We start from the raw sequence: 19482 nt of genomic DNA on the forward strand, positions 1-19482 counted from the left end.
TGTCTCATGCACTTACTTAGACAATCACAACTTTTTCTATATCCATCAGAGGATCCTCGATCATCTGATGAAATTAGGTGAGCTCCGACAGAGAAGCCGCTCTTCCAACCTGGTTATTCTATGATTCTATGATTCTATGAAACTGAAGGAGCCCACACCCCCAGCAAGCTCCCAGCATCTTACTGTGAACTTGTGCCTGTTGTTTCAGGTTGTTTTTCCAGTGGCCCCTTCCCGAGATCCAAACCCCCAGGAGCTGGGGGAAAATAGTCTCAGGAGGACCACTGGGCTCCCATCCACTGGAAGCTCCTGCATGACAGCTCTCTAGAAGGTAGAGGGGAGAAAAGGAGAGAGGCTGCCTATTTCTACATGATAATTCACTTAAGCGATTGAGCTACATCTCTGTTTTGGCACTAGAAGTGCTAGTGTGCATCCAAACCTCCCATCTTACCCTCCATTCAGCCTGCCTGGAGGGCATTAACAATCCTCCTGCCTCTTCACAAAATACTGCTGACAAAATGCTCTTTGTGGTCTATCAGCCATAAAACATTTTATATTATCAAGCGATCCAGCATATTCAAACACATTTAAAATAAAAGATAAAATAACAAAAAAAACAAACCAAAAAAAAGTTGGTGGCTTCATTAATGACAAGCAATTCTATCTTTTCCTTGATCACTTGTCCTAATCCACAGAACAGGAGAGGGGCAGGAGGGATTGCTGTCTCACACACTGATGCAAAGCTGGACAGACATGGATTAGGATTAATCCTTTGCTGTGCCAGTCTGTTTCCCCTCAGCAAACAATCCTCCCACTTTCCCCATGCTCCTGCCCAATCTTCTCCCCTCCCTGCACAGATGAAGGATTTATTCACCGCTGCCTTTCTGGCTCCAGCTTTGCTGCCCTTTCCATGTAGATACAGGCCATTGCAAGGCCACTTAGCATCATAGAATCACCAGGTTGGAAAAGACCCACTGGATCATCGAGTCCAACCATTCCCATCAATCACTAAACCATGTCCCTCAGCGCCTTGTCCACATGTCCCTTGAAGGTGTGTGGAAGGTGAAGGTGACTCACCTTCACTCCAGGGAAGGTGACTCAGCCCCCTCCCTGGGCAGCCTGTTCCAGTGGCCAATGACCCTTTCTCTGAAAAATTTCACTTCTCACTGTCTGCATCTGGGCTGAGATATCTGTATGTGAGTAGCATTGAGTTCTCACTTACCTACCGTAGGAATGCCACCAAAGCCATGTTTGGGTGGTTTATCAGACCCATCACGGCTTGGCCAGCTTTAGAGGGTGGTCCTGCTGGTGTCTGGGCAGCAAAGGGTAACCCGAGCATCCCTCTACCTGGCATCAGGCAGGAGATATGGAGACAGCATACAGTATATTCCTTTACGTTCATTAAAGGGCTGATAGATGTGCCCACACCTTGTCACTTGCCTGTCTGACATAAGGTACTCGCTTGCTGAAGGGCTGGAAGAACTGAACTGAAATTGCAGCAGCGGGAGAAGCAGCAATGTGCAACTTGTCACTGCCTTCTGTGTCAGTTCTCACCTTCTCTGGAGCTCCCTGCGTGAGTTCGAGCTCTCCAGGCTCCATCTAGGAAATCTGGGCAGGAAGTCTGAGTGAATGTGCATTCATTTGCACAACCTCATTTTTCAGCTTGGCCAGGCTAATAATAGAACTCCAACTAACTTTCCAAGTGTGTTCGTTTTTTCATTTTTTTGGGGTTTTTTTTCAGTTTAAACCAGACCCCAGTATGTCTCTGTGGATAAAGACAACAGCCTGTTCTCTGCTTCATCTTTTCAGGTTTATGCCATGATGTAGCACCCTCCAGGTGGTCTGGCAGCACGTCCTACTCCTAAGAGTAGGACATAAAGGGATTTGGGCTAAAGGGAAAACAACAAAAAACTCCACAGATAAAGAAAGAAGCCTCCTTTCAGCAGCAGCAGAGAATGGCACAGGGCCACCTGCACACAGAGACAAGACCCAGGTTTCTACTCACCATCTGGGATTTTTCATCCCTGTGAGAAGCTGACTGACCGAGGTCGTGCCGTGCAGCGGGATGGCTCATCACATCCCCCCTGCAACCCTGTGCCAAAGGCTTCATAGCTCAGCTGGTTGGGTGTTCTTTGTTTTTTTCATGGAAGCTTTTGCTCCAAAGCTGAAGAAAGGGCAGAAGGCATTGAAACATGACTAAGCACTGCCGAGAGACCTCGCTGCTTGGACCACAGTGCATTTTATAATGTATTTGCAATTGCTCTTCAGTTCCAATAAATTTAAGATTGGAGAAAACCCAAATGAAGGATCTAGGGCTGTCTTCCTAGCTCTTTCCTTGTGAAAGCAATTTCCTTTATTGGCATCTTCAAAGCAAAAGTAATCTTTCTGAGGGAGGTTTGGCAAAAACATGGAGGTTTTTATAGTGGCAGGGCCAAAGGTTTATAAAAACCCATTGAAGTCATTGCAGTCTAAGGTAATAGGTAGCTATAGACTTACAGGAGAATTAATAGAGGGAAAACAGCCTGGGTTTTCAGTAAGGGAAAGGCAGAAACCTTTGTTCGATTTTTACCAGTACTTTTCTTTTCCACTGCACACACATCAACACCACCAAACACCAGTATTTTAAGATATACGATTTTAGAAATAGGTTTTTCAAAATATGTGCAACACTTCAAAGCAATGAATTGTGCTGAAAAGTCATTCTTACTTGCCCACTAATCCCATATAATGCTACAGTTCCCATCATTATCATCTGGATAGGGAGGCTGTTCAAAATGACAGCCCAATGGGATGCTCTTCCCAAGAGCTCTTCTCTACTTAGGATAGAGATAGAGCAACGGGGGAAAAAAGCAAAACAAGTTTGTGCAGAGTCTTGACAGTGCTAACCAAGCAGAGCAAAGTAATATCGGTGGAAAATGAAAGACAGTTCTACACAAGGCTCAGCAGAGTCCTTCATGTGTGGATGTGGGACAACATATTCTCTGGCAGAATCAGTTCTTCCCCCGATCATTTGTGCTGGAAGTCAGACTGAGCTGTCATCCAGCAAGTTTTAAAGCCAACAAACATTTCCATCTCCAATTGTTTTTCATGCCTGCAATTGCAAGTGCATTCAGAAGAGAACTCAGGCAGGCGATAGCAGAAGGATTATATTTCTTAGGCGTATGTGCTGTGGGGATCACAAAGCAAGGACAGTAGCTGAACACATCTTGGCAACTGCATCTCAGAGGAAGCCAAAACATTCGTTCCTTCTGGACAAAGGGAAACTGTTCCATGTAAAAATGTTATTGTTTATATTCTTTAAAAATAAAACTATAAGATTTTCCCCTTTGGTCATAGTTTAATCGGTATATTGAGCTGAGAGAAAGGGAAACTGAAGCTGGTAAATTTTTTGCTGGAGGCAGCAGTTTTGTTGTTGCTAATACTGCTCATTAGTTCATTTTTAACATATTTCTCTGTGCTGATGTCTGAGTTGTGTGACAAAAACAGCCATTGGCATCTTGTCTCCTCAGTTCAAGAATTTCCCCTGAGTTCAAGAGCAGAGGTAGGAGGTTCACCCTTACGAACAGGAGTCGTTCAATACCAATGGGCTGGATAACACCCAGAGTGCAATCAATAATAACGGTACTGGCAGCAGCAAGCAAGTGCAACTGGGTGGACTACGATACTCTGGCCCTCCAGAGTAGTCTATGTATTGCCTCCTGTCTAAATTAGATATTGTATATTCATACTTTAAACCATCCCTAGATTAATAAGTATATATGCTCCTATTTGCTGTCTCTCTCACAGCTGCCTGACGGTATGTTCTGCCTCTGCGACAAGATTGGAAGCTCTTTCACCCCAAACAATATGCCAGGAGAGTCCAGTGGTCCTCACTTTGTCTCTTTCCCATGGTCTGCAGCCACTTTTTAAAGTAGAAAGTAGTATGGGAACTGCCATCAGCAGCAGATCTGAAGATGACAGCACAAAGGTGGGTATCAAAGAATGCATATATTTTTGTCTGCCCAGCGAGCAGTCAGGTAGGGAGGACTGCCTCATAGTTTGGCAAATACTGTGTTTACAGATCATGGTTTCTGAAGGAATTGTGCAGAATCCCTTCACTCTTTTCCTCTGATTCCCTTCATTTCATAGCACTTCGGGGTCCTACACTACTCTCTCCACTGTCTGGGAACTCCTCCGGATTTTATTGTGAGAATACAGCCTCAGAGCGATGCACTTGACTTATACACACAGTCTTTTCCTTTACCCTTTCAAGTGTTTTTTGTAACATCATAACAGAAAATTCTGACTCATAAATTTCATAAGAAACATGGCCATGCCGGAGCTTCAGATTAATATTGTACTTCTAGAATCAGGAAATACATTAATACATTTTTTGTTTCCAGCAGCATTACCATAACCAGGGCTAGACTGTAGCACGCTGATTTAAAGAAGTACTTCAAATACAATTCAGAGCTTTGCAATTAGCCTGTCTCAGAGAGGGCAGGAAAGAAGGAAATGAGAAAGACTGAGAACGCAAGTTTGCTAGGAGATGTTTTGCCAAGTGGCACACATCTCATCCTTACCTGATTTGGTATTGTTTGTTTTGTGTATGTTGCAGAATGTTTTAGACCCAAGGTAATGACAGTGTTAAAACATGTTCATGTTGTCCGTTGGGTGGAAGTCAGGCTCTTTAAAGTTTTTAAGTCTGTTAGATTCCTACTTGGTTGTGGAGCCAAAGCAAACAAACCCTTTACACCAAGGGGTGCTGGAGTTTGGCTGAACCCCAGGATGCCTGCTGTTACCTGTTAGGAGAAAGCCAAACAATCCTCTAAGCAGGAAAACAAGTTCACTTGCTTCCAGCTTTTTGTATATTTTTATCACCAAGATAAAGATTAAAGTCAGTTTAGGCATGGGTTTTAGGTTAATGCTTCCTGGAAGGAAGGATTGCATCAGAGCAGAGGGGCTTTTTCTCGTTTAAAGGACACTAAAATCTGTGATAACCTAGGACTAAAATGTAATTGAGGTAAAATAGCGATGACATCTGAAGCAACCAGATTGATTAGATCAGACTCTTTATGTTTGCTCAGATTCCTCTTCTCCTTTCCAGCCCCTCTTGATTTTTCTGTTTGTAGCTGAAAACACACAACACAAATCATCCTTTCAAACTTGCTTCTACCTTGATTAAAAAAAGAAAAAAGTTGCTTTACAATTCTAATACTGTAACTGCTGCACATATGCCAGAAGTTTGTTCCTACTGTGTCAGCTCATACAACAGCTTGGCCTTATCTCCACAGCACAGAGATTTGAACAGGTTTAAGAGAGCTTTCAGAAATTTAAATTCTCTGTTAACCACCTAGTAGCCTCCTCTGCTTCTCAGCACACAGTTCCTACCATGCTAAAGAACACACACAGACCCCTCTCTGTGCAGAAACATTCCTCCAAAAGGAGTGATATAAATTAAGGTAAAGTCCTAACTCAATTCAGCTTGAGGGACACGCTTGGGCACCGAGTATAAAAGAAATAGGAAAGGGTTTTAGGCTGCTATAATTTCCCACACTGAACTGAGATGTGCGATTGTAGGAAAAAACTAAATCATTGTCACCTGATAAGTCATGACTTCACAGTACTTGCTAAGGGAAGCAGCAGTCACATTCAAAATAAAATGCAAAGTTTGGAAAGGTTTGAGAGAGAATTCCAAGACATCAAAATGTGTCTTTTGTGATGATGGAAGAAACATCCCTGTCATCTCTTCCTGCCTGTGCCACTCCAGAGCACATCCTTTGTAAGATAGCATATACAGCCTCCAGCATGTTAGATAACCCAAAATGAAGTAGCATAAAAGCTGTAAGCACAAAGGATAAAACCCTTACAAATTGTGTATATACAGATATCTATGTTCTACATACATATATAGGACATACAGAGATGTACAGGACATAAAGACATAGACGCATGTCCTAATACAAGACACAGTAGTTACAGAAGTTCAAGCTGTAAGAAAAAATAAACCTGGATTGCCCAAAAGTGTAGGTGCAAAATGCAGGCTAGATTGAAACAGTATTTAATCCAAATTACCATAAGTCCCCCTTTCCGGAGGCCCAGGCTGCTGAAGCATCCTGTACCACACTATTACCTTACCCATTAGGTGGGTAGGTAGCTTGTCTTGGGCAGCTTCACATGAGGATATGATGACCAAAGAAAATTGCTTTCCAATGAAGACCACCAAACAAGGTAAGGAAAAAGAAACAGAAACTTACTTCAGTGCTTAGGTAATTTCAAATTGGATGGAACATGTTAAGAAAATGTTTCGTTATCATCTTTCCACTCCACATGACTGTATTTACCAAAAAAAGTTAAATCCAACCACAATACTTTTTAAGATTGACCCTCAGGTTCAAAGGGTATAGAATGTTCTTATCAACCCCTCAGAGTTTATTTTGGGACTGATGAACTTCTAAGCCTCCCTTTTTTTTCAGATGTCTGTGGGAGAGTGAGGAAATTGCAAATAATTGCATCCTGATAGTGATGGACTTATCTCCCTAAAAATCCAGCACGATTCCCAGGAATAACCGTTCCTCTCTGATCTCCTCATGGTCCCTGCTTGCAAAGGCTTGCTACTGCTCGAGCAGCTTCATGCAGGGTTCCCAGTGGGATATTTAATTTAAAAGCAGCAGATAAAAAGAGTATCAGTGTTGGAGAAAGGGCAGTGTTTTCCGCAGACCAATGCATCTAAAACTCTGATGTTATCCAACATGCTGTTAGACCAAAAACTGTTGCAACACCTGGTTCAGACAGACATCCATTCTTTTTCAGCAAGCTGCTATCTGCTTTGTATTTCCACAGTGTTTGTAAGTCTTTTTACCCTGTTCCTATCATTTCCAAGCTGCAATTTGCAAAAATTAGTCTCCAAACTTGCAAAGCTGATTCAGAGCAACAGCAGGAGTTTGTCAAAGAGAATTATTTGCATGTTTACAGCCCAAACTGAGTTTTGACTTAATTCATGGCATGATGAATGTTTTTGCAGATATTCTGTTTAAAAAGGGATGTGAGGCTGGAGGAAGGGAATATTTGCCATGGACCCTGCACATTAGTTCAGGGTGAAAGGAAGGTGAGAGACTCTGACTTGTCCAAAAGGTGTGGAGGGAGCTGGAGTGGGGCAAAACCCTCCTCCCCAGCCTCACATACTTACTATTTTCCAAACCTGAGCTTGGGCCAAGTGTCAAGATTGATACTTCAATCTTGACCCAACTGCAGGGTGAGCACATCTACACTAACAGGGATTTGAATTTCTAGAAGAATGGGTTTTATTTCAATATCTGCTAGAAAAAGAACATTTGTAGCTAGTGAAACCTGGAGTGAGCCACATTAAAATAAAAGGGTCATATACCAGTAACACAGCAAGGAGTGAACATACATAACAGATACCATTCATTATAAAATGCTTGGAGGCTCTAGTCTTCATTGTGAAAATGTTATTATGAAAGAATAGCAGTACTTATTCTTTTTTTACCTGGATATAAAACAGCTCTGAGCAACACAAGAGCAACTAACAGGTCTCAGAGTTTTATGCAAAACATGGGTTAAGGGGTGCATGGAGAACCTCCCTGACTGGAAGCAATAAACCCTTCTCTGAATGTCAAAGAAACCTTCCTGCTATACCATGAATGTTTCTTAAGCAAAGTTTCTCTCTGCAGCTTTGGAAAAGGTGTTACCCCTGGTGTCAAGTAAGACAAAGAACACATCTGTAACAATTAACATAATTTCTACATACAACCTCTAAAACCAAGCAATTCCACTAAGACTCAGAGTAAAAACTAACCAAATGCTTATTTTGAATTTTGGTATTAATTTTGGCTCAGGCCACAGCTAATCCTTCATACCCCAAGCGATGCAGAAGCCAGCATCACATCTTGCAATGAGCCTTATTATACAAATGAGCTGGAAACTGGCTGCTTACAAGTGGTATATTCGCACATTCAGCCGTGTGGTATAATCATAATTCAACTGCGTGTACACACAAGCATAGAGAACCGGGGTTGCTCATTACTTCCTTTGTCAAAGCCTATTTTTCTTCGCAAGATAGCTCCTATGGCATCAGAATAAACAATAATTTTGGTTCTTTGCACATCACCAGCAAATTCCTAGGCAACTCGTTCTTTCATTGTCAGCACTCTGGAATGTATAAACACCGCTAGTAAAGCCTTCTAGTTGCTCTTGTTTTAGAGATATATTTCTGCTCAGCTTTTAGGAAGAGCAGGAGGTGACAGAAGGCACAGGTAAGCACATGTGTGCACACACTTGCGCACACAATTGCTTCCCTACTTTGCTGATAAAACAGGTTCATTTGCAAAGAGTGATATGCAAAACCAGAATGGGGATTCTTGCTGTACAGGCTCTTGGCATGCTCTGCTGTTGGGTTAGAACCCCTGCATGGATGATATGGATGAAAAAAGTCAGTTCAGGCACAATTCAGCACATTACTGGGTCAGAAAGACCCATCTAGATATTGCCTCATACTTGTGATCCCCCACATTCAGGCACTGGACTGGAGAAGACCATTACAAACTTATCGTAAATACAAACAATATTACTTTCCTAATAACCAATGATAAGTCCATGATGGAGCTGAGAGATAAGTGTTCCTAAATAATAGGCTCAGGCAGTAACTGGTGGCCTCTCCTTCCTTCTCGACATATTCAGTCATGAAACATAAGTGGAAGGATACTCCCAGGAACACCTCTGGAATGTTCAAGTAAAAAGACATTCAGTACAAGCTCCACAGCCTCTTGATCCTACATGTGAGCCTGTGGGGGCGATTATCACTAGAAACTTCTGGATCTACCCATCTCCAGAATAAAGTTCTGCGTACTTCACTGATTATTCTATGCAAGCCAGGCTTTCTTTCACATTTGTTTTAGAGGGAACTATTTATATGTGCAATAAAAAAAGCTATTTCACCGCATTGCTGAAAATTCCATCAGGTTACATTTTATCTTAACTATATGTCTTTTACAATGTATTGATAAAGGAGCACTAAATATTATATTGCTTTTGGCTTAGAAAGTACATTATAGGTGTTTATAAACACATCAGTAAATGTTATAGACTTTTAAGTAACCCTATTGACCTGTAGTATAAATGCTCTGTAGCTACTGATTCACGATATAGAAACACTTTATGGATAAATTTTTACAAGCCGTTTATGAATACCCTCTTAGTAAGGAATATGACATACTCCCAAACAGACACAGAAATAACTTACAAAACTCAAGATAATTTCAAGAAAGAGAACAAGTCTTTTTATTTGGTTTAGTTCCTGGAAATTAAAGCTATACCACAATGTACAAAAGTACACAGAACTGCATTTTTCTAAAAGATATTTTTCATCATTTTTTAAATGTGGAACTTGACAAGGAGAGGACCTGAAACAGCCAAGCTAGATGGCTCAGAAGAACTATATCCAAGCATAAGAAAGAAGCATTCAATCTATTCCTTCTCTGTTTATACTATTTTATTTATGACATAGAGTGCTTGCTTGCAGATATCTACTCAGAGGGGGAACACATCTCATTTAACTGCAGACATCTCACAATTAGTTGCCCATGTCAGCATTGGTCACCCAGCTAATTCAATCAGTGGAGCAAAATAGATACATTCAGAGGACAATCTGACCCATCCACCTTAGACTACTTTATCCATTACAGTTTTAGGCTCTGGAGAGGTCTTTGTCTCACCATCAAGAGCATCATCCATGTTCCCTCTCTACAGTTTGACAACTATCACGTATACAGACGCGCATGAGTAAGTCCCAGTTCTGAAGTCTGCTGTTAAACAACAGCTGTACAACCAGCTCAGTGTCAGATGTGAAATTTAAAGCTTTAACTTGTGAAACAGAGAGCTTCATCTCAGGCAAAGCGCATCTGTCAGACTTGATAGGCCTTGCAGTTGTACCAGTAAGATGATACTGGCTATCGTAGGGGTGGATGGTCAAATAGCAGCTGATACCTGAAGGCAATGACTGAGCTGGATAGAACATCTACTGGACTGACATCTCTGCATGTGTCAGTCAAAGTGGTGGGAACAGGGTGCAAAACACTTTGAACTCTAGTGCCTTTCAGGTTTTTGCGCCTGCCTTGCCCCTGCAATCTTTAACCCACTGCTATCCCTGTGATGGGCAAACAAGAGTACAGAAAGGTGATTTTGTGTCTGAGTTACAGTGCTGGCACTTCAACAACTGTATTTGTCAGACCATCTGGAATATGGCAGAGCTGTCTCTGCTGTTTACCTACAATAAATGCAATCTGCTGTTAATATCAAGTGTCAGCAATATATTTTGGATAAAGGTGGATAAAGCGCCAAGATGATCACTATGAACATACAACTGTCTCTGTTAAACGGTTAGATTGAGATAAAATTTTACCTGTACAGTTCTAACACTGTGGCAAGAACACTGTGACTTTTTTCGACATCGTCTTCTAACTGGCTCCCTGGCATAAGGATACCTGTGTGTAACTAAATGCTGTTTTACAGTCTAACCTCATTATAATCAACCCTTAGAATAAACAGTTGTTAGATCTGCAGGTTCACCACAATTAAGAGGGAGAATTTGCTTCATCAGGCCAATGAAAAACCACCCGTATCTGAGCCAAACATGAATATTTATTGTGGTGAGAGAGTTCTGTTCGTAGCAATGAAGAATTAGAACAAATATTTTCAAATGAAAAAAGTGAATATATACAGAAAGAAATAGTAAAGTATGCTCCCAAAGTACATTTACCATGCTTTAAGAAAAAACAGGAGCTATATCATCCTTATTAAGATGACTTATTGATAAATATATATATATTTATTTAGTAAGACTAATTAACAATGTCAGAAAGAGTAGTTCTTACCAGATGGGTTGAATGAGCATTGTATGACAGGACTCTGCTCTTCTGACACTCTAAGCTGTGAATCTTGATGCAATCCTGCTTGCATTCTGGTAATCAAGTGATCTTTAGAGCATAGCAAGCCTTGTCTGCTTTCTTTGCCTATAGTTTACTACTCTGCACTGACTGAAGTGGATGGCAAGTACTGTCATGTGCGGCTGCTCATAAATGAGGGCAGAAGACCAGAAGATGCTGGGAAATGTGTGAAAACACTATTGACACCCATATCCAGTGGCTGGGTTTGGTAGGCAACATCTGCACAAATCCCTCCCTTGTATATCTATCCATAGAAAACATCAGAAAAATCTCAGTACCATCAGCAATCTCTATTCAGCACTTGACTACCAAGGAAACAATACAGCGATGCCCACTAGAAAGAAAATGTTGCAGAAATACGCTTTCTCTAACCCATGCTGCTAAGACTATAATTTTCAAAACCACTTAGCTCACTTACCTGGGCTTTTGGAGAGGACTGACTCAAAATCTGCAGCTAGAATGAAGTGCCTGGTAAATTCTCTTTGCTGCTCGAGCTCCTCCTGGGTGAAAACCATGATGCAAAGCCAGCTGCCCATCACTGTGAAAAGAAGCTGTTCTCTTTTTTTTTGCCATGCAATCACCCCATCCTTTCTAGTATTGCCCCTCGTAATGCATTGGCCCCTCTAAGTGCAAAGAAAAGGCACAAGTACAAGAGTCTCTTAGTAAAACATTAATCTCAGATCACAGATTTATTTTATGGATTTGCAACACAGCCCATATTACAAACATTGTCTGGGAACATTTACAAGAATAAATAAGATGGACTCGCAGTTGTAAAAAAAAGATTACACTTCACTGTAATGTACAGTCAAAAAATATATCTGATATTCATTGACTTGACATTATTTACCTTCCTTCTTTTAAGCTAGAAAGAAAAGACACTGAATGCACAGTGTTGAGATTTCTGTATTTATATTTTTTTCCTTTTTTTTTCATACGTGCTTTATCTATCAAACATCCAAACTGTACAAGTGAGTTTCACCAGTAATCCATAAAGGCCAAAGGGAGGGAGGGAGGGTGGGGGTGGCGTCGCAACAGCAGAGACTAGCTCTCATGCAGCACTCCTCCCTGCTGGCAAACGCAGCCAAGGAGCTGGGATAGGATACCGCTGATCCAGATGCAGCCACAGCAGCGCTGTGTGAAGTAGTGACAAGTCTGGCAACAAGTGATGCGAGTACATTTTAATGTGACCGGGGTTGGTGCAGGGAGGAGGGGAAGGAGGTGAAGGAAGTTAAATCAATACGAGAGTGAATTTTGTCAATTTGGTGAGTCAGTAGGGTTTAAAGGATGTGTTAAGGATATAGCTCAGACTTTTGGCATTTAAGTACAGCATTTAATTGCTGGAGATGAAAGAAAGGGCTACAGGGTTGATGAGGGTATAACACCATTCTGTTCCAGGTACATGAAAAGTCCAGTGCACGATGTCTGGTCTGACTTTCAGCAATGCAAACAACAGACCATCATTTGACTTGGGGAGTCTATTTTCAGATTATCTAAAATCACAAAAGCTTGTAAAGTGCTGGCCACGCTTCCACTACCAACACTGTAAATTAACTCCTTTCCATAATTTCACATAGATAAGATTTCCTGGAGGTCCCCACCGAAAGATGATGTACTCACACAAGGAAATCACTCTCCATAGTGCCACGTGTCTGAGGTATCTCACAGTCTCCCAAAGACCAGCGCTTCAAGATCGCAGCTCTCCCAAAGAAAAGCATCTTCACTGAAACACTGTCACTCTGCAACAAGCACCTCCAATAAAGTAACCATTATACTGTTGGAAACCTCTATGCAGAAGATCAGGACTGGTCTCAAAAGTTATATCCAGAGCATACTTGCACCTTGTAAAATCCTGCTCCAGTCAACTTGATGTAGACCAGCTCATGAAGAACTCAGTTGTAAGAAAAATATTTTAGTTTGGTCTTCTCATTTAATTCTTTTTATTTTTCCACAAGGAAACACTATGGGAACACCAGCATCTGCCATTCAGTCTGCTGCATTCTTTTGTTTTTTTAAGGCTTAGGCTGAGAACAGAATAGTGGTGAAATATCTGCTGCATGTACTGGAACAAGGGTGGAAAGGCTAATTTAGAGCTCTAGCGTTTTTACAAACTGAAAAAGCTGCCAGGTTTTCACAATTATGCTAGTCCAACATAAAACTGTAGGATATTCTGAGTACAGTTTATTTCTTACAGGGGAGGCTTTTAAGGTATTTTAACACGACAAATAAAGATTATAGACTAGAAGTCACTGGAAGTCAGCAAGGTGTGTTCATTTTTCTTTCCATCACGCTCAGTACCACCAGGACTTGGTCTTGATATATGAAAATGTATGATTTTGTTTGACTTTTACAACAAATGGTACATTCTTCAAGTATGTAAATGAAGAAGATGATTGATACCTTTTCCAAGTCAATGAACAGATAATACATGATACATTTTCCCAGGGGCCCTTGCCAGAACTGCAGAAAGTGGGCTTTGCTTGCTATGCTGTTGGCTTGCCCTCAATGAAAGAAGAGCTATAGGTATTCTTGGGAACAGGAAAGGGAAGAGTGCTTGCATTTAAATTATATGTTATGTATGTATGGCTATAGAATACTGTAATCTAAATAAATAGGAAAGCAGGAGGGTGAACATAATCCTTACTACTCATTTCTGTCTCCCTGACTTTAATTAGCTGACACCCCTCATTTATAATCCTGTAAATGTCTGTGCAGGCAAGATGCAGTAGTTTACTATTTCACAGTCTTCTAGGAGGTATACTGAATTTTTGTCCCAAAGGCAGTGGTTATGCTAAATAACTTTTGACACATGCCTCCCTTTATTTTTCAAACTAACTAGGGTTGACTTAAGTTTGTACACTTAAGACAAATGAAAGAATCTGAAATGAAAATACAGCAGGCTCATACCAACTTCTTGAAATGCTCCTTGTACTGGCTGGAGATATAAAAGTTAACTGTGCTACTAATGTGATAGAGCCGATTGTTTAAATTTATTACAGGACAATGAAGTTTTGTGAGTGGAACATTTCCTCTGCATTGCAAGTCCAGGACTGTATGCTGCTCTGTGATGACTTGTTAAGAATTCTGCAAGTGTGACAGGTAGAGGCACCTTGTATTTGAAGATTCCTCTCTCAAGCAAATCTCCTTTGATCTTTGTCCCTCAGGATTTATGCCCTCTGTTACACTTTGCTCCATATCCAAGGAGCTCCACAGTGTGGAATGTGACATTTCTGGTTTTTTATGATCTTGGTATAAACTCAGACGAGTAAAAAAGATACAAGAGCAGCCTTGCAAGAATAAGAAATGGAACAAGATGCAAGTTTCCCACCTTTTTCAGGACTCCGTTTAATCTGCCTTCTCCTCCGTTTGGGTTCTCCTAAAGGAGATTTCTTCTCCTTTCCTTGTCTCCCAGATCATAGTTGGTTTACCTGCCTTCTGAATCACCTACTGCAGGAGCCTCTCTCCTTTTTCTGACTCTACAGCACGTCAAGAGCAGGGGCCATCAATCCCTGTCTTGAAATTCCCAGGGGAAATGCCACAGACTACTTCTAAAGGGCCTGTGAAAAGTAAACGGAAAAATTTGTGTGCACACAGGCAGGGGCTGAGCAGGAGAGAGTGCGTACAGAAACCTCAGTTTGATTTGTGGGTAAAGGCCATGAAAGCTTTTCAATTAACGTAAAAATCTTTAAATGCTAACTACCTGTTGCCCATGGACCAATAAGGACAACTCGAGCCCACATAAATGGCTAAAATGGTAACAAAGAGGGACTCACCACTGCATTAACAAAACTGGTTGGAGCCAAGTATGGCAAAGGCAGACATGGTTCTGTAAAATCTTGCTAAAGAATTTCAATCACAAATTGAAATGCCTCCTACTAACCAAAGTCCAGATACTTCCCTGATTAAAGAATACCAGCTACTTCAACCTGCAAACATAAATGAAGTCATCAAATTCCCCTGAGCTCGCCTGCTACTGGAGGTCCTCGTTCAGTTACCTTCACACGTACACTGTACTCCCTTGCACAGCCTCTTATATTTATATTGACAAACAAGAACCTGTAGCATATTTACAAGAGGCAAAATGCCTTTTTAATGCCTTTTTCTTTAGAGGTAATGTGAAGATTAAAAAAAAAAAAAGGAAAAGAGCCAGCATAGGCCATTGCTCCTGCAGAGATCTTAACTAGAAAACCCAAATGCACAAACCACCACCAAACAAACAAATATAGGATTAAAAATAAATAAATAAATAAAGACTTTTAAGACCTACTGTACCTTTTAAAGGGTTTGATCTATCTCTTTCATGCAGACATCTCAGGGTCTTCCTTCTCCAGCAGCCAGCCTAGGTAGCTCTGGAATTCTTTGCTTCAGTTACATCCCTTAATAATTCAAGATGTTAGTTACCCACTGTGTGAGACAGTCACCCCTGAACCACCCTTCTTTACCGATTTCTAGTTTTCTGTTTTTCAAATTACACTTTCGTCCAATACCAGGCTATTAATAAACTGTGCTCCCTCACTTCTGAAGGATGGCTGACTGGGGATAAGTTTATCTTCATTATAACCCTTCCAATATTGTCAATATAATACTTTTCTAGCCTAACATTCAGTCCTCGAGGAATTCACATTTTCTACTGTACATTATCACTTTCCATCCACAGCAGGGGATGCTTAGGTTGGAAAGCTCACTCTGACCATTAATCCTTTCAGGAGCGAGAAAGCCTCTTTTATCTCATCTCATAATTTCTCTTTTTCCCAGCAAAAACAAACCCATCACCCATAATCTTACTTCAAACACATTACCTATTTTGCTACAGGCTGTTCTCTATGGCTTAAACAACCTCAAGGTAATGGGGTTATTTAAAGCAAGCTTCTCTTTCCACACAATTCCCTTCATCATTAACTCACATTCAGCATATACGCACTGTGTGCTGAAGAACAGCATAAAGATCCCTGAGCCAACACAGGCTGGAGGCTGGGTCAGTCCCCTGAAGCAATGTAACCGCATGACAATATAACAGTTTGGCAACATAATCTGTAGTGTTTGCTGAGTATCTTTCCACGTGGATTGTAAACTGGAATTTAGAAGATTGAGATGCATGGCTGAGTTGCCACATAATAAGCTGTGACTAACAGTCAGGCTGTGGTAACCAACGTTTGCATTAAACTTATTCTTTGCAAATATGAGGTAAAATTTATCTTAAATAACTTTCCCTGCAGTTCATGCTGATCTCACTTTGCATTTACAGAGAGCTAAGCACAAGGTGAGTTGCTGTGGGCCAACTGGTACATGCAGCTGATCCTGTAGTAGCATTTTTCATACCACAAAACACATTCAAACCTACCTCAAGACCTTAAACAACTCCACTGCAAGTGCTATTCTGCTCTGCTCACCCAACACCACTTTCTCTCCATGCATACATCCCTACTATGGGCTTACTTCTGGCTTTTTAATCCTCTTTCTTTCATGCTATTGTTGAGCCCTGAATTTCCTCCTACACTTCACATCTCAGTCATTGCCATTTCTTCTACCTCTCTATTCCTTTTGTCCTGGCTGTCACCCTCAGTGCCTCCACGAGTCCTTTAGTAACTCATCAGGGTACCTATCCCTATGCAAGTTTCCACATGAAAGTAACAGAATGCTAAAGATTAATTAATATTTCCACAGTATCCAAGAGGAGTGATTCCCTCTGGCTTTCTGGAGCTAGTGAAGTTATGAACACTTTGCTGACTTGTAGGTTCTTCCTAACTGGGCAGTTGTTCAAAAATCCCATTCTGCAATCAGGATTCCCTCTTCTTTTCTAACAATTCCCAACTCCTAGACTACACTGTTACCCAAGCCACATGTAATCAAAACACTAATATTATCCTTTCCTTCTTATTTTTATCTCATAGTTTTGCTCTGCCTTCTATCTTTCTGCAGAACTGTTCATGTTGCTTTGCAGCAAAGAAAAAATAATATTTAAAAGCAGTTTATTTCATGAGATGCCAGACATCCACCTACAGCCCCAAGAGGAACCAAAGGTGGTTTTGTGATTTCTTGCAGACAACAGAAAGGACCAACTAGAAACTGAGCAGAGGCACCTGTGAGAGAGTTCTCATTGATACTTTATGGCACACTGGCTACATGAGGGAGAATGTGATTCAAGCTTATTGAAGATCTTCATAATACTGAAGCTAAGAATCCAAAGCTCCTCGGAAAGGATATGAGCAAGGCAATTCAGTGTCCTATGCAAGCCCCTCCTCTGCTTAGCAGGAAGAGGATTATTGCTGTTCCAAGCATCCTTCCTTACACTGTTGCAGGTCTTGGTAGAGATGACAACTACTTGGTTAGATACTGGTAGGTTTGAGCCAAGAGTTGCTTTTATCAGATTCCATTTTCATCTTTCATTTTCAAGGCAAAGGTATGACTGTTAAAAGAATGATCATGAAGCAGAGGTGTGTTTTAAATTTACGTGCAGAATTAGCAAAATGTTTTGAACTTCTGGCATGCTCTATGCCAGGCATTGACAGGACAGAGCTATCAGCACAGTCTCTGAGTATTTACCTGAGGGTGGAAAACTACAGAGTGGTAAGAAAGTGGAGTTTCTTTAAACTCTTACCTTTCAGTCTAACTTTTAGCAAGTTTGTATTTAAAGAAACCTACATCTCCCAGAATCTAATTTAAGGAGAGTGCAACATCCTATCCCTGCACCCTCAAGATAAATAAATGGCTCAACCGAAACACTGAATACCGTAAGGTCTCGTTCATTCAATTATTTTTTTTCTCCAAGATTACCCTGCAGACCTTAATGATTAACTACTTAAACATACTCTTAAAGAAAAGCAATTTCTTAGCTGCTAAGAAATCAGTGAGCTCCAGAACCCTGGTGAAACACGTCTGGTGTTTGTTTCCAAGATGAAGAGTTGCACAGGCATTTTTGCAGAAGAAACCAGAAGCTGTTTTGCTTAAGAAGGAAAGTTGCTGTGCTGGTCTAATGCTTTTCTTAACACATGTCAGAATGTTTCTGTGTGTGTACATCACCTTTCCTACAGCTCAGATAGGTCACCTTTTCAAAACTTGTAGGGCCTGGAAATCTGAATAAACCACTCAACTACATCTGACTGTACAACAGTTTGGAAATAGTGAGGAAATCTTGACCAAACCTAATTTTAAGATTACCTTCAGATTTTAAGCTCTTGAGCAGGAACCTTCTCTGTTCTGCTTGCACAGTGCCTAGTTCAGCAGGATCCTGTCATGACTAGGGGTCCTAAGATCTACAGCAATACAAATAATAAATAAAAAATAATAATACATAGTATATGATCAATAATACCTACTTTATACCCTGTTTTTCAAAGACACACTGCACCCCAGCAAATACTTGAAAAATGTGGTAACTAAGTTACCAAAGTGGCAAGACAAATGCGATTTGTTTGATGCAAATATTTAACCTTGAGGTTCAAGTGGCTGGGAAACTCATTAATGGTATTTCTTCACCAGCACCGAAAAGAAAACAAACCAGAGAGATGTAACCAGTTCATGCACAGCCTTGGGAGTCTAGCAGAAACTGGGAGGAAACTGTGGAAGCCGAGGCAGTGAATCCATGAACAGCTTCTCATCTCCACCATCTATTTTCATGCTAAAAGGGACTACACATGGGAAGAGAATTCCAGTGTTTTGGGTTTTTTTTCTGTGTTAGCCTTTTCATTTTGAAAAACAAATAAAAGGAACCAGATAAGGTAGACAAATTGTAATGAAACATTTCATATATCCCCTATGGCTATCTCATTTTTCCCAAGTGATTGCTGCATGAAATTAAAAAATTAAAGACTGAGATTTGGGAACAAAACTATAAATTAAAGAGGAGATATTTAAAAGATAATTTCCTAAGGGTTTCATTCCTTCCCCACTCTGCAGCAAGGAGAGCAAAAATACAATCCAAAAGAGGAGAGAAGTCAGAGGGGATTAGAAAGTCCAGTCTTTCAGCCTGTCTCCCATGTTGCTAATTTTTACAGTAGGTTATTTAAGAAGCAGTAGATGTTCCAATAGGAAGCAGGCAGCAGCAAACACAGGCATTGTCTCCTCCTTCCAGCGAGATCTGTGCAATTTCAGTCTCTTGCTCCAGGAAGGAGAGGTTTTCCTTCCCACACTTGTTACTGCCTTCTGCTGTGGAGGAGGGGAGAAGTGTCTGCCAGAGATTGGGGTCTGGCATTTCGGAAGCTCCCCTCCCTCCGCTGGGCTAAAAGGAGCTCAAATATTCCAGTGCAACCTCGTATACAAATTTATACTGTTCCTGAAAGAGAGAAAAAAATTAAGTGGCTTTAGGACATGGGTAAATTCTTCAGAGCCTCATTCTACAAGCTGCCAGAAATGCTTCCTTCCTCTTTCTTACACCATTTAGCAGGACCAGGCAAACAGTAATTGCATTTCTATGTGATACTGAACAAGCATTACTAAGAGATGTTCTCATCAATGGAAGAGAAAAACACTAAAAGAGACAGCCACGATATGGACTATTCATTATTTGCTTCAAGCCCTCATTGCACACATTGCTTTAGGGGAA

At 40.9% G+C, this 19482-nt stretch overlaps 1 protein-coding gene across 8 annotated transcripts in view; it reads right to left on the reverse strand.

Annotated features, from left to right (window-relative positions):
- Positions 1–15631: 15631 nt before the first annotated feature.
- The window catches only part of PTPRT (protein tyrosine phosphatase receptor type T), a 451009-nt gene continuing 447158 nt past the window's right edge, over positions 15632–19482 (reverse strand). For all 8 annotated transcript variants that reach the window (XM_069871726.1, XM_069871724.1, XM_069871722.1 and 5 more), the window contains one exon: positions 15632–19212. In XM_069871726.1, the coding sequence (XP_069727827.1) occupies positions 19159–19212 (54 nt within the window). In that variant the 3' untranslated portion in view covers positions 15632–19158. The remainder of the gene's footprint in view (positions 19213–19482) is intronic.

This window comes from Phaenicophaeus curvirostris, chromosome 18, assembly GCF_032191515.1.
Source record: "Phaenicophaeus curvirostris isolate KB17595 chromosome 18, BPBGC_Pcur_1.0, whole genome shotgun sequence".
Classification (NCBI taxonomy): domain Eukaryota; kingdom Metazoa; phylum Chordata; class Aves; order Cuculiformes; family Cuculidae; genus Phaenicophaeus; species Phaenicophaeus curvirostris.